Source organism: Podarcis muralis, chromosome 6, assembly GCF_964188315.1.
Source record: "Podarcis muralis chromosome 6, rPodMur119.hap1.1, whole genome shotgun sequence".
In the NCBI taxonomy this organism is placed as follows: Eukaryota; Metazoa; Chordata; class Lepidosauria; order Squamata; family Lacertidae; genus Podarcis; species Podarcis muralis.
Window position 1 is genome coordinate 10,840,037 of NC_135660.1, and position 23,306 is coordinate 10,863,342.

Sequence of the window (23,306 nt, forward strand, 5' to 3'; positions counted from 1 at the left end):
CTTCCCCAGCCTCCAGCCTTCTCTCCCTCATCTCATGGTAGACCGTGCCCACTTAGGCTGGTGGGGCAGAGGACTGGTAGAGAGGCCAGCAGTAGATGGTGCCAGAGGCAACGACAGGCAGAGGCAACTAGTTTTGCCCCCATTCTCCTCTCTGCTGGGTTCCACAAATGGCAGCACTGAGACTGAAGCAGGAGGAAGCCAACAGCCAGTGGGCTGAATGTAAGTAAGATGGTGGGCGGTGGGAGGCCTAGCTGAGCTTGGTGGGGCAGTGCCCCATCAGCTGTGATGGACCAGCATCACAGCTCCCATCCACAAGAAGCAAAGATGGGCCTGCTGGAAGGCGCATTGCAGGGTCTGAATGGACTGGTCCCACCTTGGCCAATGTGGATAGGTTTTCCAGCAAAGCTAGTTGGTGATTGAAGGCGTGCCTCAAGCATCTCATTTGGGAAATTCATATCTGTTGCAAGTCACCCCCTTCCTCCAACCAGTGCAGGTTAAGGGCTCAGGATATGAGCAATGAATCGTGTTACATTTGTACACAGCCCAGGGTTGTGTTGACATTGTTGCTCAAGCTGACTTCCATATTGCCCTCTGCACTGGTATCCCTCAGGAAACTCTCTTCGCTATCTTTACCCAAGCCATTTCCCAACCTTTCATTTCCTCTTAAAGGTAAAGGGACCCCTGATCATTAGGTCCAGTCATGACCGACTCTGGGGTTGCGGCACTCATCTTGCTTTATTGGCTGAGGGAGCTGGCGTACCGCTTCTGGGTCATGTGGCCAGCATGGCTAAGCCGCTTCTGGCAAACCAGAGCAGCGCACGGATACGCCGTTTACCTTCCCGCCAGAGCGGTATCTATTTATCTACTTGCCCTTTGACATGATTTCGAACTGCTAGGTTGGCAGGAGCAGGGACCAAGCAACGGGAGCTCACCCCGTTGTGGGGATTCGAACTGCCGACCTTCTGATCAGCAAGTCCTAGGCTCTGTGGTTTAACCCACATGCCACCCACGTCCCTTTCATTTCCTCTTACCCAACGCTATTTTTCTAGAAAAAGAGGTGCCGGAACGCCCTTGTTCTCTTATAATGGCAATGGTGACCACCTGAGACATGCCAGAACTGAGTTGCAGCGAGTTCAGGCTGAAAGAAAGTTCTGCTCTTACCCTTGATTTATGCAGCCCATAGAGTTCCACAGTAGAGCTAAACAGTTGTTTTTCCACCTCAAAACATGGCATTATTCATTGTCTCTCTAGCATTCTTTATTTTATTTTTGAAATGGCAGAATTCCGTTAAAGTTGCGGATAAAACTGTTGTCACTCCATCAGCAGATCTGTTTATTTTTAAAAATGCTTTACAAACAACAACAGTTGGCACCTGGTGGCAAACAGTATCATGGTACAACAAATTTCTTCTAAGATGACCTTTCAAAATAATATATTATCTGGTTATGTTCACTCATGAGATGAAGCAGTTATCTTAATTCAATAGCCTCAGCATAGTGCCACAAAATGATTTATTTTAGCCACTTAATGAGTTGAATAATAGATTGAAAAGTAGGACAGCTAATCAATGAAAACTCAGAAGCAGGTTGAGGGTTCTCAGTAAACTCTGTGTTCCACATCAGGGGGTCTGGTGTGGCCATGTAGTTTCATAGGCATAAGGAATGTCGCAATTGTTTCAGTACAATTACATGCGCAGAACATTTATTGGCCCTGAAGTGAGCAATGTAGCCACCATTTGCCCATCCAAATTCCCACATGTGCACTGGAGCTGATGGTTTAGCACATTGATGTGCAATCCAGAGCCTGATGGGTGTGCAGGTCACCCATGGATGGTAACAGGAGGGAGAGATTGATGTATCCTTTTTCTTCCCATCTACGACAGCAAATCTCCACAAGGCATTCACAGCCTGTATACATAAATATAAAGGATTGCAATGATCACAGGCAAGTGGGGACTGTGAGAAAATGTTGCTGTGCGGAAAGCTACTGTTTGGGATTCCAGGCAGGATCTTTCCCCATGACACCCTAATTTCCTGTATCCTCCGCACCCCACCGGTACATAGAGTTGCTTGGTCAGTCCACTGTGGATTGTTTTTGAGGCTCTCACCCCCAGTCCCACCCCTTTAAAAACAAAACCCCAATGGTCCTCTTGCAGCTCTTTAGCTCTTCCCAAGCCTGGTGGCTTGTGTGAGGATGGTCCCATTGTCCCTCAATAAGGATCCACACTCAAAGAATGAGTTTGGCATTTGGCTCTAGCAAGCTTTGCCAACCTGGTGCCTTCCAGATTTACAGTCCGTGGCCCCGTATGTCTGCCATTGGTGTTGAAGGACTGGAGTGTCCTAGTCAAGCGGTCCTTGAAAACCCTGAAAGGGGGTTTCTGAGATCTGCTGAGCTGCGTTCACAGTGTACATTTAAAGCCCATTGCTTTCTCCAAAGAAAGAGTTTGCCCCTTGCAGTACTAAAATTCCCAGCATCCTTAAAAAGCTACAGTGTCCAGCATTCTTTTGGGGAAGCCATGTGCTTTAAATGTAAGGCATGTATGCCGTCTTCAACATACTGTTCAGGGAAGTTTTTAATGTGTGATATTTTAGTATATTTTTGGTTTCTATGGAAGCCGCCCAGAGTGGCTGGGGAAACCCAGTCAGATGGGTGGGGTACAAATAATATATTATTATTATTATTATTATTATTATTATTATTATTATTATTATATGGATTGCATCCCCAACTCTTTGCTTGGTTATGCTGCTAGGAGTCCCTGGTTTGCTCTCCACCCAGCAGTTAGTCAGGTTTGACCCTACTTTATATCCACTGGTGTTTTGCTGCCCTTTAAGGTAAAGGTAAAGGTACCCCTGCCCGTACGGGCCAGTCTTGACAGACTCTAGGGTTGTGCGCCCATCTCACTCAAGAGGCCGGGGGCCAGCGCTGTCCGGAGACACTTCCGGGTCACGTGGCCAGCGTGACATCGCTGCTCTGGCAAGCCAGAGCCGCACACGGAAACGCCGTTTACCTTCCCGCTAGTAAGCGGTCCCTATTTATCTACTTGCACCCGGGGGTGCTTTCGAACTGCTAGGCTGGCAGGCGCTGGGACCGAGCAGCGGGAGCCCACCCCGCCGCGGGGATTCGAACCGCCGACCTTTTGATCGGCAAGCCCTAGGCGCTGAGGCTTTAACCCACAGCGCCACCCGCGTCCCTTGCTGCCCTTTAGCTCATCTCAAATGTCCTCAAAGTCCAAATTGGAAGCTCGCTTTTTGTTTACTTAGGCAATTGTACAGCTAAATTGGATGAGGGGAAAGCCGCAAGCACATCCCTGCCCCCATGGTCACATCCACACCATGCAGGATGCTGGGAGTTGTTGGAAAACATATCAGAATTACAACTCCCAGCACCCTTTAAAAACTATAGTTCCCATTGTCTTTTCTTCTTTTTTTACAGGGGGAGCCATAACTTTTAAAATGGTATAAAGTGTTTTAGATGTATGGTGTTGATGCGACTCTTCTTTTGCATTTCTAGCCTGAGTTGGAGGACTTCCTGAAGTTTCTCTCTTAATCTAGAGCAGCGTTCCCCAAGTTGGTGCCTTGCAGATGTTGCTGTTGGGCAAACAACTCTAACCTGGTGCCCCCCGTTGGCCATATTAGCTGAGGCTGATGGGAGTTGTGGTCCAACAACAACTGGTGGAGGAAGGTCACTTCAGACGCAAAGGCATGTTACAACACTGACTAATTACCAGGTGGAAAATAACAAATACAAAAATGTATCTGCCAGCTACTGAAGTGCCACGCAAAATCTGGGTTAATTTGGTCATAAATTGTGTAAAACATTTCTTTCGAATTCTGAATATAATGCTGAAATCTAAAGTTGAGTGTCGTAGGTATTGCTTAATGGTGTCTCTCTTTTTATTTGCTGCCTCACACCCAATTGCTGTATCCATTTTGTTTTGTGCTTTCGAAAGACTTCTTATGCATAGTTCGGCCATTCGAGAGACTCACACACAAACACACACATCCACTTTTGCTTTTCTGTCACTAGCTGGTGAATGAGCAACAAGAAAGCAGACCCCTCCTGAGCCCCTCCATCGATGACTTTCTTTGCGAAACCAAATCAGAAGCCATTGCAAGGCCTGTGACGTCAAATACAGCAGGTAACTGAAAGTTCTACTACTGTTGGTCATGTTCAAAGCAATTCTTGGATGTTGTCTGGCATTTAGCTGTTCCCCTACTCCACCACTCTTCAAAAGCTCATGAAATGGAGAGTTATGAGTGTCCAGCATAATCCTAATAAGAAAGGGATGCAAACACACACACACACACACACACACACACACACCCCTGAAGGCTTAATTCAAGGAAGGGCAAACTGGTGTTGTTAGCAGAGCCACTTGCAGGCAGAGTCCAGAATGCAAAAGAAACTGATAATATTTTGCTGGGTAAAAGGAACAAAAGCTGTAGATAATATGAAGGCCTTGTTCACAGCAGGAAGACTTACAACTACACGCACAGGAGAAAACTCCGTCAGAACTACACAGCCAATCAGAGTGTGCGGTACCTCAGCAAGTATCACGCCATTCTGACGGGTTCCTAGGAAACATCTCCACTGTCACCACCTCTCTTGGTTAGCTCCCTGTCAACAAAATTAACCCTTAGTTTACTAAGTGAATGATCCCTCTGTTAGGCTTCCAACAGTTGTCAGACTCTTGCCAGCACCAATCAGTATGGCCAGTCATTAGGCATTACAACAGTTGTAGTCCAACAGCAATTGAAAGGCCATAAGTTCCCCATCCTTGGTCTAATTGCTGGTCAAACTGCCCTTGAAAAGGAAAAAGTGAGGCACATTTACATCTGTCTTTTGACCTACTTTCATATTTTTAGCCTTTCATCTGACTCCCATCCTTCGCCATAGTCCTCTGTTCTCTGTGTCTTCATGTGTTTGATCTTGACTTAATCTTCTGCTTCCTTGTCCAAATATATCTGCTGTTGCATCATCTTCTTCTGCTAACTTCCTGGTGCCCATTGCTTCTTCTCTCCCTCGAAAGCCATTTATCAGCTACCTTCTCTCCCTCTACGAAGGAATAAAAGCTGTTTTCAAACAGAATTTTTACCTAAGAGGGTTGAGGGGCAAGTCATCACTTCTAAAACATCTATAAGTCTCCATCAGAAGACTGCTTTGTGCCGCTGAGTGCATCTCCCCCAAGAGCTTTTATTGGCTGCTACTGGAGACGATATTCCGGGCTGGATGCTTTATTTGTCTGACCTAGGAAGGCAGTTCTTATGCTAAGTAAAAAGAAGAAGAAGAAGAATTCACTGCTGCTTTCAAGAATTCAAAATAGGCACCGAGGAAGGGGAGGATCTGAGCAGCACAACCTTGAGGGCTGCAGAGTCCGAACATTGACAAAGGGTCACTTGGCATACAAGGTGTCAGGGCCAGACTAGAAAAAGATGACCTAATGTTTAGGCCAGGAAGTTCACTTCCGGAAGAGGAAATGCCCATAGCTCTGTGATAAACCATATATATTGCATGCAGAAGGACCCAGGTTCAGCCCCTGGCATCTTCAGGTAGGTGGGGAAGGGTCTCCTGTCTGATACCTTGGAGAAGAGCTACCATCCAACAGGGGCAATATCCAGCTAGATGGACCAGTAGTGTGGTTTAGTATATGGCAGCTTGCTTTGTCCTTAACATGGACTTCAGTAAACCTTTCCATTGTTGTTTATCTCCGTCTGGGAGAAACAGGCGGCTGCATTATGACTGGTCAGGCAAATCGCCTAGTGTTGTCTGCTTTGATTGGCAGTGTCCCTCCAGGGTCTCTGGAAGAGCCCTTTCATGTCACTTACTACCCTGGCATTTTAACAGGTGTTGCCAAGGACTGAATCTGGGGCCTTCTGTGTGCATAAAAAGTGCTCTGCTACTGAGCTGTAGCCTTTTTCCTTTTCGTTCAGGTGAGTGTTTCTTAGGGAATGTAATTTATCACTGTTTCTTTGAGATAGATGATAGATAGATGAGGGAGAGGGAGAGGGAGAGAGAGAGGGAGAGGGAGGGAGGGAGGGAGAGAGAGAGAGAGAGAGAGAGAGAGAGAGAGAGAGGATAGACGATAGACGATAGATAGATAGATGATAGATGATGATGATAGATAGATAGATAGATAGATAGATGATAGATAGATAGATAGATAGATAGATAGATAGATAGATAGATAGATAATAGATAGATGATAGATAGATAGATAGATAGATAGATATAGATGATGATAGATAGATAGATAGATAGATAGATAGATAGATAGATGATAGATGGATAGATAGATAGATGATAGATAGATAGATAGATAGATAGATAGATAGATAGATAGATAGATATAGATAGATAGGTGATAGACAGACAGATAGACAGACAGACAGATAGAAAGATGATGATAGATAGATAGATAGATAGATAGATAGATAGATAGGTGATAGATAGATAGATAGATAGATAGATAGATAGATAGATAGATGATAGATAGATAGATAGATGATAGATAGATGATAGATAGATAGATAGATAGATAGATAGATAGATAGATAGATAGATGATAGATGATAGATGATAGATAGATGATAGATGATAGATAGATAGATAGATAGATAGATAGATGATAGATAGATGATAGATAGATAGATAGATAGATAGATGATAGATAGATAGATGATAGATGATAGATGATAGATAGATAGATAGATAGATAGATGATAGATAGATAGATAGATAGATAGATAGATAGATAGATAGATATAGATAGATAGGTGATAGACAGACAGACAGATAGACAGACAGACAGATAGAAAGATGATAGATAGATAGATAGATAGATAGATAGATAGATAGATAGATAGATAGATGATAGATGATAGATAGATAGATAGATAGATGATAGATAGATAGATAGATAGATAGATGATAGATAGATGATAGATGATAGATGATAGATGATAGATAGATAGATGATAGATGATAGATAGATAGATGATATAGATGATAGATAGATAGATAGATAGATAGATAGATTAGATAGATAGATAGATAGATAGATAGATGATAGAGATAGATGATAGATAGATAGATAGATGATAGATAGATAGATAGATAGATAGATAGATAGATAGATAGATAGATGATAGATGATAGATAGATAGATAGATAGATAGATAGATAGATAGATAGATGATAGAGAGATAGATAGATGATAGATAGATAGATAGATAGATAGATAGATTAGATAGATAGATAGATAGATAGATGATAGAGATAGATTATAGATAGATAGATAGATGATAGATAGATAGATAGATAGATAGATAGATAGATAGATGATAGATGATAGATAGATAGATAGATAGATAGATAGATAGATAGATGATAGAGAGATAGATAGATGATAGATAGATAGATAGATAGATAGATAGATAGATAGATAGATAGATGATAGATATAGATTAGATAGATAGATATAGATAGATAGATAGATAGATAGATAGATAGATTTTAAGTGTGGTGCAGTGGTTAGTGTGTTGGACTAGGACCTGTGAGACCAGCCTTCAAATTCCCCACTGAGCCATGAAGCTCACGGGGCGACCTTGGGCCAGTCACGGTCTACCCTACCTCACAGGATTGTTGTAGGGGTTGTCTGAGGAAGGGTTGGACCATGTAAACCAGCTTGAGCTCCTTGGAGAAGAGGTGGGGTAGACATGCAGTGAACAGATAATATTTCTACTCTGCACTTTCGTAAAGCTGACCGAGGCAGCTCACAACATACAAAACATAATAAAGCCAGCCTATAAATAACCATAAAACATAATAAATCAATAAAACAGGTATCAGTTGGTTAATAAGAGAAAGTCATATTGTGAAGGTCTGTCTGAACAGTACAATTTGAAGGGAGACAGTTCCTGCTAAACCTCTAGTGGCAAAGTGTTCCACAGGGCAAGCCTGCCATACTAAAGGCTTGACCCCCTAATCTGTATATTTGGGGATATTGTTGCTTTAATGTTAAATTTGATGGTTGCATTTTAACTGTGTCTGTAATTCACCCAGAGATTTGCACAAAGTTGGGGTAACCCTAATTGACCTCTTCTCATGTCTATCACTGGGAAAAGAGACATTTGCATTTTTGATATATAAAGGTAAAGGTACCCCTGCCCGTACGGGCCAGTCTTGACAGACTCTGGGGTTGTGCGCCCATCTCACTTAAGAGGCCGAGGGCCAGCGCTGTCCGGAGACACTTCCGGGTCACATGGCCAGCGTGACAAAGCTGCATCTGGCGAGCCAGCGCAGCACACGGAAACGCCGTTTACCTTCCCGCCAGTAAGCGGTCCCTATTTATCTACTTGCACCCGGGGGTGCTTTCGAACTGCTAGGTTGGCAGGCACTGGGACCGAGCAACGGGAGCGCACCCCGCCGTGGGGATTCGAACCACCGACCTTTCGATCGGCAAGCCCTAGGCGCTGAGGCTTTTACCCACAGCGCCACCCGCGTCCCTTTTGATATATAGCCAATACCAAAATGACCACAAAACTCTGGTACACCACAGATCCATCCAGCCCAGCATCTATCTATATTTTTGCAAAAAGGAAGGAGATGCCACGAAACATTCAGACGTCTTCCATCCTCTGTCAGTCACTCCCCATTTTTCTACCAGTCCCAGAGGTTTGGGGACATCCTGTATACGACCTCTATATCCTCTTTTCTGCTTAATAACTGTTGATGCCTTTCATGAGCTTGTCGAAATCCTCTTACGAACCATGTATATGCCAACTTAGCTAAGCCACACTGACACAGATGTTCAAACACGTTAAAGCCGAGCGAGTTGGGAGGGGAGGGAATAAACTCACAGCATCAGCAAAACGGGTAGGGGAAACAGCTTCAGAATGTCACCTAAAAGAATCCCACACAGCTTCATTTTTTTCTGAATGACACTGGGGCCAAGCAAGTGGGGTTTTGTCCAACAGTAGTATACTCACCCCCCCCAAAGAATCCTAGTTTGTTGAGGGTACTGGGAATTGTAGGTGTCGAGAGGGTGGCTCTACCTTACTGGACTTGCTTACTTAGTGATGCTCGCTTAGAAACACAGCTGCTTAAAAATAAGTCCCACTGGGGAATGAATACCAGTCGTTTTGTTTAGGATTTCAATGAAGGGCTTCAATTCTACTCTAGTTATTTACAGGCGTGAGGGTGCATATCACCCTCTATGTCACAAGATGCATCCATTCGGTTGCCTGGGACCTAGGGCTCATCCACCTTTCTGTTTGTCCTGTACCTAGGAAGCATGGGTCCGAGTGGTTTCCCTGGGCATGAGTCCCAGCAGAGAGCCAGTGTGGTGTAGCGGTAGACTCGTAATCTGGGGAACCGGGTTCGCGTCTCCGCTCCTCCACATGCAGCTGCTGGGTGACCTTGGGCTAGTCACACTTCTTTGAAGTCTCTCAGCCCCACTCACCTCACAGAGTGTTTGTTGTGGGGGAGGAAGGGAAAGGAGAATGTTAGCCGCTTTGAGACTCCTTTGGGTAGTGATAAAACGGGATATCAAATCCAAACGCTTCTGCTTCAGTTCTCCATTTGCCTTGCCACACCGGAAAACCCACTTTTTAGAGCTAAATCAGAACAAACAGCAATCCATGCAAAACCCAATTAGTGGGGTAGGAGAGCTGGGGGGGGAATCACATCTGACAATCAATGTACCCCTTTGGTTTTAGATAGTACATGGGTATGAGTCTAAGAAGCCCAGCGCACAATTTTTCATACGCTTCCAGAGTTATTAAAAAATTGGCTTTATAGACTCATCTACCCATGTACTATCTGAAACCAAAGGGGCTCATCGGTTGCCAGATGTGTAATATATTGTCTTTCCCCCCCCCCCAAGTTCTCCTACCTCACTTAATTGCTGTTTGTTCCAATTTAGCGCTAAAGATCGGGTTTCCCCAGAGGAAAGCAGTGGGACAAACAGAGGTGATGAGAATGCTCATGAATATCTTCATCCACATTGGTTACATGTGGTCAGATCCTCCTTACTGGACCAGGGTACTGGTGTTCACAAAATAGGCATCGCATGAAGCTGTTTGCGAAAGTGCACAATCTGCACAGCAAACAAAACGAAAATACTCTGGTGTTGAGCATGCCTTCGAATGACAAACAGAATTTGGTATCTCCTTAAAACTGAGGCCACAGAGGTTACATAGGAATACAGGAAGCTGCCAGGGTCAGACCTTTGCTTCATCTAGCTCAGTATTGTCTATTAGCAGCGCCTCTTCAGATCTCAGGCAGTGCCAGTGGAGTCACTCAGCCCTGCCTGAAGATGCCAGGAACTGAACCTCTGCTCTTCTGCATGCAAATCGGATGCTATGGTGCAACCCTATGGGAAAGGCCAGCCAAAGTTAAGCCTTCATAGGTTTCACTGATTTGAATAGCAAAGTTAACCACATGCCTTATATCAGGCATGTCCAAAGTCTGTTTCGGAGGCCTATTCCAGCCCACCGGTTGGTTTATTATTATTATTATTATTATTATTATTATTATTAACAATTTCAACATAACAATGTATCAAAACATATCATATACATTATTTTTCTCCTTTTTTCCCATTCCCCATCAAACCCTCCCCCCCGAGACTTCCCTCAGCTCCTCCGTCTGATTTCTCAGCACATGTTATTCTCTGCATATTATAAAAATATATCAATCCTTATATTATCTATCTACCATGTTATTCAAGGTAAAGGTAAAGGTACCCATGCCCATATGGGCCAGTCTTGACAGACTCTGGAATCCCCGCCGCGGGGATTTGAACCGCCGACCTTTCGATCGGCAAGCCCTAGGCGCTGAGGCTTTTACCCACAGCACCACCCGCGTCCCTCACCTACCATGTTAACTAAATTTGTGTATGTTTATTCAAAACCTGCCAAGGAGTCTGGTCCGCCGGTTGGTTTAACCTGGCCCCTGTGGCAGTTTATTTCCTTAATTCCTTAATCCTAAAAAAAAGGTCGACAACTTCGGTTGGCCCTTTGGTCTGCCCTCACGGCCCTTCACTTCATCAAATCTGGCCCTCTTTGAAAAAAGTTTGGACAACACTGCCTCATACTCTTCCACTGGAGTTATTGTGTCTTAAGAGTGATTATGCCCAAAGATTTCTGAGTTGTTTTTACATTTTTTTAACCCAAAACCCCCAATGTATAAAAGAAACACAAACAATCCCAATGGAGGAGACAGGGAAATCCAAGGTTAAAACGTGCATCAACTCAAATGGCTAAATACACCAATTCTGATATTGGGCCGGCTGATTATGTATATCTGCATCCCTAATTAATGCACTCCCCTAAAACAATATGCAGAAAATGCAAGATTTAATTAAACACAATGCTCACAATCATTCCTATTGTCATATGGAATCTAATAACTGTTTCTTAATGAGCCCTCGAGTCTCATTAACAATGCAGTGTTTTTACAACGATATTTTCCAATTCATTTTGAACGCCAAACCACTCCACTGCTAATCCTTGATATGGAAACACAAACTAACTGCAAGGGAAACTGATTGATAATCAAGGCTGATGTCAGTGGTTGGTAACATCAGACACCTGCTAACCCCTCAACAGGGATCTCATTGCTGACCCTCCTGGAGTTCCCCGGTCCAGCCCGTCCTCTTCCTTTTTGCCACTGCTTCTTGGCACCCCTTCTGTCTCCAGGGATTCAGGAAAAGACAGGAGGCAGCAGAAAGGGTAGCAGCCTCCACTTGCCTTGTCCCTTCCTTCTGGCCAGTAGCATGGATTGGGTCCATAGGTAAACAGGTGGACCATGGTGGCAAAGGTGGCAACTTTCAGGACACACCAAAAGTGTGTTGCCCATGGGTGCACCTCGCCACCCAAATATATAAAATGCTGGAGTTTGGCACGGTTGTTAGTGCAAATGGAAGAATGATGGTGGCTGCAGCTCCACACCTGCACCAAGCTATAATTCCTCTGCCTAATGTCCAGTCTAAATGTGCAGAAAAAGCATATGGTTTCGCTCTTCCACTTTAGGCAGCAAGAGAGGGATTACATGGTTGAATGCTCCACTTTTTAAGAAACAAATGAAAGTGGAAGTGGGCAGACGCATGGAACCCTGCATCGTGGTGTGTTTATTTTCTCCATGCAGAGAACTTTTCATGCCAGAGAAAAGTAATCCTTCACTGCACCAGTACAGACTCAGGAGAGCTATATGGTATTCCATATGATTTGGCTGATCCCATTGTTTGACATTTTAGTTCTGCTTGTGGAAAATTAAATCAGCATTTATTTAACAGTAGCCAGAGAAGCAGCTGATTTGAATCAGAATAGGGAGAAGGATTTAGCCCTTAACACACACACCAACCCTCCAAAATTGATTCCCTGGTGTAAATTGTCCCCATGGAGCTGCTATTAGCTGTGAAGTCATATTAGATATGATACATAAGCACACCCTTATTGTCCTTTCAATTTGGACAGGGCAGACCACCCAGTCCAAATACAGGAGATGTGTAATCCCCACTCACCTGTGTGTCACATATAGCTTGACTTGCTCTAAGGCCTGAGAATTTGATTTACCCTTAACACATTTCTTCTTAAGACGCTGGAAATGCCACATCAAATAAAAGCAAGTGCCTAAAACGGTTTCATTATGTTGGGCCTGCGATAGTTTTGTCTACAGGGCTGGATCTCTTGGACCTGAGCGAACCAGTCTCCCAAACCCAAAACAAAGTGAAAAAGCTGGAGAATTCCTCAAGAGGGGAAAGCTTGAAGGCTTCAACTCACAGGAAAAAGCCAGACAATCCAGACCTTATCAGTGTGGATGCTGAGCAGAAAATCCAGCCTGCCAGAGCTCCCGAGAAGTCGTCATTGGATTTAGGTACTTAGCATCTTCGATCACCAGCTACAACTTCCCCATTTTTCACATGCTTTGCTTTTCCCTCACTCTTTGAGGCCTTGCTTGAGTGCAGGGCTTGGGCTTCAGGAAGCCAGGCTGGAACACAGCCAGGTGAGCTACGCATTGCATGCAGATGTGGGGTGCCTTTGGCCATCCAGATGTTGCTGAACTACAACTGAGTAGCTGGAGGGCATGCAGTAGTGGTACGTGATGTTGAGCCCTCTGGTTAGTGAGTGGTAGGAAGCCTCTGGAATTGCTAAGCCTGATACAAGGAATCAGAGCTAGGGGATGGTAGACTAGAGGTCTTGAAGCAGAGAGTGGATAGCCATCTATTGGGGACACTCATGCTCTGGATTCCCTGCATTGAGCTGGGGGCCTTAGACTGTACGGTCTGCAGTGCGCCCTCCTGTTCTATGGCCTCATCCACACCATATATTAAAGCAGTATTGTACCACTTTGATCAAGTATAGCTTTCCCCAAAGAATCATGGGAGCTGAAGTTTGTAGTGCTGAGAGTTGTTACGTGACGCCTATTCCCCTACAATTCCATGATGAATCCCTCTTCTCAGAAAACTCTGGGCAATAATAATAATAATAATAATAATAATAATACATTTTATTTATACCCCCCCCCCAGCTAACACCAATAAAATTACAATAAAAACATAATGGGGGGGACCAATTTAAAATACAGGTTAAAATGCAATTTAAAATGCAGCCTCAATTTAAAAGTAGCCCATAGATCAAAACCATTAGGGGAAGGAAACATAAGGGTCAGACTGAGTCCAAACCAAAGGCCAGGTGGAACAGCTCTGTCTTGCAGGCCCTGCGGAAAGATGTCAAGTCCCGCAGGGCCCTAGTCTCTTGTGACAGAGCGTTCCACCAAGTCGGGGCCAGTACTGAAAAGGCCCTAGTTGAGACCAATCTAACCACCTTGCGACTTGGGACCTCCAAAGTGTTGTCATTTGTGGACCTTAAGGTCCTCCATGGGGCATACCAGGAGAGGCGGTCCAGTAGGTACGTGGGTCCTAGGCCACACTGTACCTTTGTGTGGGGAATACGGGTCTCCTAACAACTCTCAGCACCCTTTACAAACAACACTTTCCAGGAATTGGGGGCTGGGGACCATGATTGTTAAAGTGGTGTGATAATTCCTTAAATGCATGGTGCAGGTGTAATGATACAATGATCCCTACTTAGTTGAAAGAGCAGTACTTTCTGCATTGATTCCTGCATTGCAGAGGATTGGACTAGATAACCCTTGGGATCCCTTCCAACTCTGTGATTCTGCTAGCCTCACAGCAGACATCCAGTTCAATTCCTCCAGGCCTTTATTTGGAAACAGCTGCTCACAGCGCCAGCTTGGCCCTAGAACTCTTTTTCATGTAGTTGCACTTTTTCTTTAGCTTTACTTTCTGCTCGGAATGCTTTTCTGCCAATACCTGCTGTGCTTCATCTAGTTCTTTAAAAGCTGAACACCTTGGAAGGTACTTGCCGTCACACCTACCCTCAAGGCAAGGCCCACAAGGAAACACTCTTGAATTTGGGAGCTAAGCTGGGAAAGGTTGCTAAAAAGTCTCCGATAGGCATTTGAGGGTTGTGATTGTATGTGTCTGTCCCAATTTGCTTTGTAATTTCTGGCTTGAAATTGGAGCCATCCTAGGGAGAATTTATAGAACTACCGCCTGCCCTGCCTCACCATTTTCCTTGTCATGCTTCCATGAATCCCAGTTAGCGTTACCGAGCTTAAAAATGAGGGCAAGAAGTATCGCCCTCACTCTGAATGGCTTCAGAGCAATACAGTCGTACCTTGGAAGTCAAATGGAATCTGTTCCGGAAGTCCATTTGACTTCCAAAATGTTTGGAAACCAAAGCATGGCTTCTGATTGGCTGAAGGAAGTTCCTGCAGCCAATCGGAAGCCACGGAAGCCCCATCGGATGTTCAGGTTCCAAAGAACATTCGCAAACCAGAACACTCACTTCTGGGTTTGCGGCATTCGGGAGCCAAAACGTCCGAGTACCAAGGCGTTCAGGATGCAAGGTAAGACTGTATCCTGCCAGTTAAGAGTGAGAACAAACAAACAAAATTCCCTTCATTATTGTAATGGGTTTAGTGATTGCTCGTGCGTAAGTTGCCGCCACTCCTGGCTAGGTTACCTGGTTAACCCTTTCTGACTGAACAGCCTCCAGCATTGTGACTGTCTCAGTCGCTGGCAGAATCCGTCAGTGGGCGTTTCTTGAACCTTTTCCAGCATAAAAGCTGTTTGACGCCAAGTCTCCTCCTACTCTCCCTGCACGGAAGTCTTCTGCGCAGGGAAGGTGTGGGCAGCGGAGTACCCGTACTCTCTCCGCTGGTCTCCGGCGAAGAGTCCTGGAGCCTCCTCTCCGATTCCCCCATCTGCCCCCCTTCTCCACTGGTGTTACACTGATTTCCTTCCCCAGCAGCTGGGCTGCCTCTCTCCCTGCTGGGACCCTCTCCGGCATCCCTCTGGAGCCTTCCCTCCGCCTCTAGCTCCGATGGCAGTTCCCTGACAATTATGCATTCTGCTGGTTCAAAAAATTGACAACCACTAGAACATTGGTATTCCTGGGAGTGTGATTGTCGTTGCATGTTTTTGCATATTCACATACATCATTATCATCATCAAAACGCTCCCCAGCTTCTCAGCATGCAAGAAAGGGCGCTGAAAGTAGGAGAGGCTTTTGAGTTAAACCCAATTTTTGTAAAAGAGACAGATAGCAACAAAACACACACATGTCTCCAGTCCTCTCTCCTCACAAGGAAACTGTCCCTGTAAATCTTCCCCATCGCTTAGGAAAGTGGCAGGTGCAAAAGCTATTTTGAATGAAATGACCTTTAGCAAAGTCGCAGTGATTTCCCAAAGTGTCATGTCTGTGTGAAATGTGACCATTTGTGCAAATGTATTGTTGTCTCTCAAGCTCGTCTTGTCCTTAGCTGTAACAAGACTGATAACAATAAGAGCAGCATATAGCTTGGAGTGGATGAGATTTGTTTTTTAGCTCCACAGAGTGACTGTTTTTCCTCCCTGAACTTGTTTGGCTCTGGAATGAAAGCAATGTATTCCTGAGGCCTTGCGAGAGATCTTGTTTTCTTTTCTCCTTCTCAGTCAATATCCAGGCGCAGCTAGAGAAATGGGATGATGTGAAGTTTCATGGAGACAGAGCCAGCAAAGGCTTCCCAGCACCGGAGAGAAAACCTTCATCTACTAGAGCTCCATCAAAAGAATTTCTATGGTAAAACATACTTACCAGCTTTTGCAACAGGGCCGGCCCTGCTGTTGTGCAGGGTGAAGCATCCTGCCTCGGGCAGCAGGTTCAGAGCTACCATTATTATTTTTTGATTATTATTATTTTCGGGATTTTTACATACGTTATATTATCTCGTTCCAATTTTAAATTTTCCGTACAGTTTTTTCCTTTCCCTCCCCCCTAATAATAATAATAATAATAATAATAATAATAATAATTTATTATTTGTACCCCGCCCATCTGGCTGGGTTTCCCCAGCCACTCTGGGCGGCTTCCAACAAAGATGAAAGATACACTAAAATGTCACATATTAAAAACTTCCCTGAACAGGGCTGCCTTCAGATGTCTTCTGAATGTCAGGTAGATGTTTATCACTTTGACATCTGATGGGAGGGCGTTCCACAGGGCGGGCGCCACTACCGAGAAGGCCCTCTGCCTGGTTCCCTGTAACTTGGCCTCTCGCAGTGAGGGAACCACCAGAAGGCCCTCGGAGCTGGACCTCAGTGTCCAGGCAGAACGATGGGGAAGGAGACGCTCCTTCAGATATACTGGACCAAGGCCGTATAGGGCTTTAAAGGCCAGCACCAACACTTTGAATTGTGCTCGGAAACGTACTGGAAGCCAATGTAGGTCTTTCAAGACCAGTGTTATATGGTCTCGGCGGCCGCTCCCAGTCACCAGTATGGCTGCTGCATTCTGGATTAGTTGCAGTTTCCGGGTCACCTTCAAAGGTAGCCCCACGTAGAGCGCATTGCAGTAGTCCAAGCGGGAGATAACCAGAGCATGTACCACTCTGGCGAGACAGTCTGCAGGCAGATAGGGTCTCAGCCTACGTACCAGATGGAGCTGGTAAACAGCTGCCCTGGATACAGATTTGACCTGTGCCTCCATGGACAGCTGTGAGTCCAAAATGACTCCCAGGCTGCGCACCTGGTCCATTGGAAGGGTTCAAACTATTATCCTCAGCCACGGGCATAGCGTCTTTAGTTTCCACCAAATGTCTTTTGTTCCAGTAGTTTTTATCCATTGAAGATAGGGGTTCCATCTGTACCTTATCGTGGTGGACTTGACCTTCCACGTTGTTTCCTCTGACATGACTGCGACAATGTCCGACTGAATAAGTTCAAACAAATAACTGTTCCATGCCTCTACTGTCCTTTTTTCTCTGTCTTTCCAACCTAAGGGTATCATTACCTTTACCTCTGGGCATTCCCAGTACATATGGGGAAACCATCCCTTGGCTTGTTTACAGTGCCAACAATTAGAATTCAGTCCTGCTACCATATTAGCTAGCAGAGCTACCATTAAAGGATAGCAAGCTGTCATGTATTAATGGCAGGGATGGCCAATTCATCATGCACCCATGGCTTTCTTGGCATTACTATTCCCAGAGGCAGGAGGGCGAAGATGTTCATCTGCTGCTTCCAGATTTTGCAAGCACTCTTTCCTAGGAAATGAAAAGGTGCTTGTAAAGAGATCACTGGGGCAAGCCTCACAGCAGCAAAAGGAACAACTTTACGATATCTTTCAATGTTTTGGGCATTATTCCTAATTGAATTGCATTTAAGTTCACACCCACGCTGTACATTTAATGCACTCTTATACCACTGTAAGAGTCATGGTTTCCCTCTGCCCCAGTATCCTGGGAACTGTAGTTTGTTAAGGGTCTCCTAGCAACTCTCAGAAGTGAGAGCTGGACCATAAAGAAGGCTGATCGCCGAAGAATTGATGCTTTTGAATTATGGTGCTGGAGGAGACTCTTGAGAGTCCCATGGACTGCAAGAAGATCAAACCTATCCATTCTTAAGGAAATCAGCCCTGAGTACTCACTGGAAGGACAGATCCTGAAGCTGAGGCTCCAAGACTTTGGCCACCTCATGAGAAGAGAAGACTCCCTGGAAAAGACCCTGATCCTGGGAAAGATGGAGGGCACAAGGAGAAGGGGACGACAGAGGACAAGATGGTTGGACAGTGTTCTGGAAGCTACCAGCATGAGTCTGACCAAACTGTGGGAGGCAGTGGAAGACAGGAGTGCCTGGCATGGTCCATGGGGTCATGAAGAGTCGGACACGATTAAATGACTAAACAACAACAGCAACTCTCAGCAGCCTTAACAAACTATAGTTTCTAGGGTTCTTTGGGGAAAGCCATCTCCCTTAAATTGATGAAAGATTGCTTTAAGCATATGATGCGGAAGCAACCTCAAAAAGCTTTTCTTAAAACAAAATGAAAATCCCACCTTTGCTACTGACTTTGTTCACTTTCACAGAAACACTACTGTTACTCCTCGCTACAACTTCTACAACACCTGTGTGGACAGAACCATTTCTCTCTCGCCGCAAGCCTGGGAATTATAACAAGTTGTGCCAAAAGCAATCATATCACTGGCCTTTCTTCCTCTATTCACTGTTTTGCACATACCTAGGATGCAGGTGGCACTGTGGGTTAAACCACAGAGCCTAGGACTTGCCGATCAGAAGGTCGGAAGTTCGAATCCCTGTGACGGGGTGAACTCAGGGTTCAGTTCGAATTCAGTTCGAATCCCTATGACGGGGTGAGCTTGGGTGAGCTCGGGGAGAGCCACTGTGGTGAAGTGGTTAAGAGCGGTAGTCTCGTAATCTGGGGAAGCGGGTTCGTGTCTCCGCTCCTCCACATGCAGCTGCTGGGTGACCTTGGGCCAGTCACACTTCTTTGAAGTCTCTCAGCCCCACTCACCTCACAGAGTGTTTGTTGTGGGGGAGGAAGGGAAAGGAGAATGTTAGCCGCTTTGAGACTCCTTAAAGGGAGTGAAAGGCGGGATATCAAATCCAAACTCTTCTTCTTCTTCTTCTCGGTCCCTGCTCCTGCCAACCTAGCAGTTCAAAAGCACGTCAAAGTGCAAGTAGATAAATAGGTACCACTCCGGCGGGAAGGTAAACGGCGTTTCCATGCGCTGCTCTGGTTTGCCAGAAGCAGCTTAGTCATGCTGGCCACATGACCCGGAAGCTGTATGCCGGCTCCCTTGGCCAATAAAGCGAGATGTGCGCCACAACCCCAGAGTCAGCCATGACTGGACCTAAGGGTCAGGGTCCTTTAGGATCATGAAGCATGCATCCTATGATGTAGGCAAGACTCTGTGTGCTTTTGTCCCGAGTGCATCTGCTCTGCCGTTGTTGCAGTGACGGGATCTACAAATCCTTTCCCTCCCTTAGGTCTGCAGAGAACAGTTCCCAGTCAGAGCTGGCCACTGTCAAGACCGCACTGGAATCTGACTCAGCCTCGGATATAGAATTAGTGCCTGCTCCTGCACTTGCACCAAAGGTAAGAGGTCGACGTCATTTGGGCAAGTTCTGCGTCCAAGGAAGGCTTTTCCAAGCTGGTGCCCTCCAGCTGCTTTGGACTACAACTCCCATCAGCCCCAGCGGGAGAAAAGCAGCTAAATTTATTTCTTTGGCGGGGGGATGGATTTCAGCACATCACTCCCTCTGCCTTTTCTCTGCTCTGAACAGAGGGAGTATAATAACATCCATGCTTAGTTAGTTGACCATTAGTAATATGTACGTTGTATCAATAATCATTTTAATTTCTGGGGATTTATAGGAATTCAGAGGGAGAAAGTATGTTGGGGCAAACATTAGCGTAGCGGGTGGTGAAATGTTCTTTGGTCAGGTGGCAACCCCTGAACAACTCTCCTGGGCACACATGCCAGCATGTGTGTGGCCACCCTCCCTCTCCTGAGAATACTCTCATATGCATACATGAATATATACAATACACACACAGGATCTGTGCACTGTCAGGCAAGCACACACACCCTCAGCTGATTGGCACAGATAAGCAGAAGAGGGAATTAACCCGCCCTTCCAGACATCAAATGATCAGTCTGATGACTGGGGAGCAAAGGGATTTGCATCCTCCTTCTGCCCACCCCAGTGCCTACTTTAATTTTTGTTCACTTTGCTACTGCCACCAAAACCATGAGAGGTCATATCAGATCTTTGGACCAGGGTTTAGCCACCCACTATGTAAACCACTGAGCCTTGGGCTTGCCGATCAGAAGGCCGGCGGTTTGAATCCCCGCGATGGGGTGAGCTCCCGGTCCCTGCTCCTGCCAACCTAGCAGTTCGAAAGCACGTCAAAGTGCAAGTAGATAAATAGGTACCACTCCGGTGGGAAGGTAAATAGTGTTTCCGTGCGCTGCTCTGGTTTCGCCAGAAGTGGCTTAGTCATGCCGGCCACATGACCCAGAAGCTGTATGCCGGCTCCCTCGGCCAGTAAAGCAAGATGAGCGCCACAACCCCAGAGTCAGTCACGACTGGACCTAATGGTCAGGGGTCCTTTACCTTTACCTTTTATGTTAGAAGGAGGAGACTTAGGACTATCTCTCTGTGACATGAATCCTACAGATGACCAGGATTTGCCAGTTTGTTGTTGCTTCTATCATCCGTGTGCTGCTTCACATAAGGCTCTGGAAAGTCAATTGCAAGGTGGGCGTGGGGGGGAGATCACCACCAGTTGGCTGTCGGAAAAACATGAGATTTTTTGACACAACACTTCCATGCCATAAATACTCTTATGGGCATAAATCAGAGCGACTGCAGCTCAGCTCTTGCAGACATGCTGGAAGATTGATAGTGCAGTAAAAAGAAAAAGAGCACTAAAAAGCAGAAGAAATAAAAAAAGACCGCGTAACCAAAACATTGGCCCATTTCCTAAGCGGTAAGCTTTTTAACGTCCGGTACTTAAATTCATTTTAAGGGCTGTGGTGGGATTTTATTGCTTTTAATAGAACTAAAATTCAGGCTGCTTATCATACAGGTCCAAGCACCTGATGGTCACAGCACAGCATGGCCAAGGGCAGCACAGAGGACCATGGGTGATCAGCTGTGCCATCACACAGAGGAGTGGGCTTCTACTTTCTCTTTTTTTAAAAAAAAAATTATTTATTGCGCATTCATATCACATCTCTGCTCCAAAGAGCTCACAGTGGTATACGCAGTTTTTCACCCTCCTTTTTCCCCCCCTTACAACAACCTAGTGAGGTTGCACAACAGAAGCATTCTGGGATAGATCTGGGTGAATAATTCCTGGGATAGTTCCTGGATAATTCCAGGCCTTTCCTCCTTTTTGTATCCGTACATGACTCACAGAAAGGCATTCCATTTGCTCTTTTGAAAAATTCACATACAGTGGTACCTCGGGTTACATACGCTTCAGGTTACAGACTCTGCTAACCCAGAAATAATGCTTCAGGTTAAGAACTTTGCTTCAGGATAAGAACAGAAATCTTGCTCTGGCGGTACAGCAGCAGCAGGAGGCCCCATTAGCTAAAGTGGTGCTTCAGGTTAAGAACAGTTTCAGGTTAAGAACGGAAATCCAGAACGAATTAAGTACTTAACCTGAGGTACCACTGTACAGTGGTGCCCCGCAAGACGAATGCCTCGCAAGACGAAAAACTCGCTAGACGAAACGGTTTTCCGTTTTTTGAGTCGTTCCGCAAGACGAATTTCCCTATGGGCTTGCTTCGCAAGACGAAACGTCTTGCGAGTTCTTGCGAGTTTGTTTCCTTTTTCTTAAAGCTGCTAAGCCGCTAATAGCCGCTAAGCCGCTAAGCCATTAATAGCCGCTAAGCCGTTAATAGCCGCTAAGCCGCTAATAGCCGTGCTTCGCAAGACGAAAAAACCGCAAGACGAAGAGACTCACAGAACGGATTAATTTCGTCTTGCGAGGCACCACTGTATTCAGATCTGCAGGTAGAAATTCTGCTCAGAAACCCGGAGGGAAGCTATCTCTAAGTTCAGGGAACGGGTTGTTGTTGTTGTTTTGTCCTGTTTATTTAAGGGGAATGTAGGCTTCTCTTATCACTAGCACAGAATGGCTGCAGAAATGTGGCAAATGTAAGAATGGAAAAAATTAGGAACTGATAGAAACTGACAGATTTGCCTACCCCTCCCCTTAGCCATGGAGTGGGGGGAACAATTCCCCCTTAGGGAGTGGGGAACTAAACCTCACCTCCCCAGGCACCAAAATCCCAGTGTAAAGACAAAAACAGACTACATGCTACACATCTAGTTTGTTGGGCAATTTGACCATCTTTTAACACCTACCGTGCTTCCTTTTTCAAATCTTCAAAAGGACCTCGTATTAAATCTTGAGCATTTTTATTAATCTTAACAGTTTAAAATGCCACGAACGTTTAAATTAATATTAACAGCTGATAGAATATTATCAAAAGGATTTTAATCCAAGTATTGCTTATCAGATGCCAGGCCTAGTTGTGACTCAGTAAGGTTGTAACTCGGAAGTAAGCCCCATTGAACTCTCTGGGATTTACTGCTGAGTCGCCATGCAAAGGGTCAGGCTGCCAGGCCGTAATGCTGTCCATGCTGGTTAAATGCTATTTATCTCTGTGGGATTTAAACTGCCCAACCGTGAACGGAATTGCAGCCTTTTCCTTTGGAGTGAGACAGGGCCTGCTATATCTGGCACCCACAATATGGTGTTGCTGTGACAGATTCGAACTTTGCAGCTTCCGTTGCGTAACTGAAAAGATTCTCTGACATCTTGGCTGCTTAGAAACACTTTAAATGATGCCCTCAGGGTCTCTGTTTCTCAGATTGTTCGTCTGCATGCACAAAGCAAATCATACCCTTCATATTTAACTAAGGTCTCCAAGCTCATGCGTCTGTCATCTACCTAATCCAGACTTCCTCAACATGGTGGCCCCCCCCCCATCTACTTTGGGCTACAATTCCCATCAGCTCCAGCCAGCATGGGTGGTTGGGGGCAGCTGAGCTAAGTGCTAGAGTTCATCTTGTCAAAAATTCCACAGTTCCGCATGTGTGGTTCCTTTGAGATCATCTTTGCCATTTATTCTTCACAATGCTCAGAGATGCCACATCTTGCTTAGTAGTAATAATAATAATAATAATAATAATAATAATAATAATAATAATTTATTAATAATAATAATTTATTATTTGTTCCCCAGCCACTCTGGGCGGCTTCCACAAAGACCAAAAATACACTAATATGTCATACATTAAAAACTTCCCTGAACAGGGCTGCCTTAAGATGTCTTCTGAATGTCAGGTTGTTGTTTAACTCTTTGACATCTGATGGGAGGGCGTTCCACAGGGCGGGTGCCACTACCGAGAAGGC

General features: G+C 45.3%; 1 protein-coding gene across 3 annotated transcripts in view; it reads left to right on the plus strand.

The window, feature by feature from the left end:
* The window catches only part of PEX5L (peroxisomal biogenesis factor 5 like), a 183,949-nt gene that overhangs the window by 132,004 nt on the left and 28,639 nt on the right, over window positions 1-23,306 (plus strand). For 2 of the 3 annotated variants that reach the window (XM_028731634.2, XM_028731635.2), the window contains 4 exons: window positions 4,030-4,141; window positions 12,670-12,879; window positions 16,025-16,151; window positions 19,358-19,466. In XM_028731634.2, the coding sequence (XP_028587467.2) occupies window positions 4,030-4,141; window positions 12,670-12,879; window positions 16,025-16,151; window positions 19,358-19,466 (558 nt within the window). The remainder of the gene's footprint in view (window positions 1-4,029; window positions 4,142-12,669; window positions 12,880-16,024; window positions 16,152-19,357; window positions 19,467-23,306) is intronic. The other variant, XM_028731636.2, reaches the window with a different exon arrangement.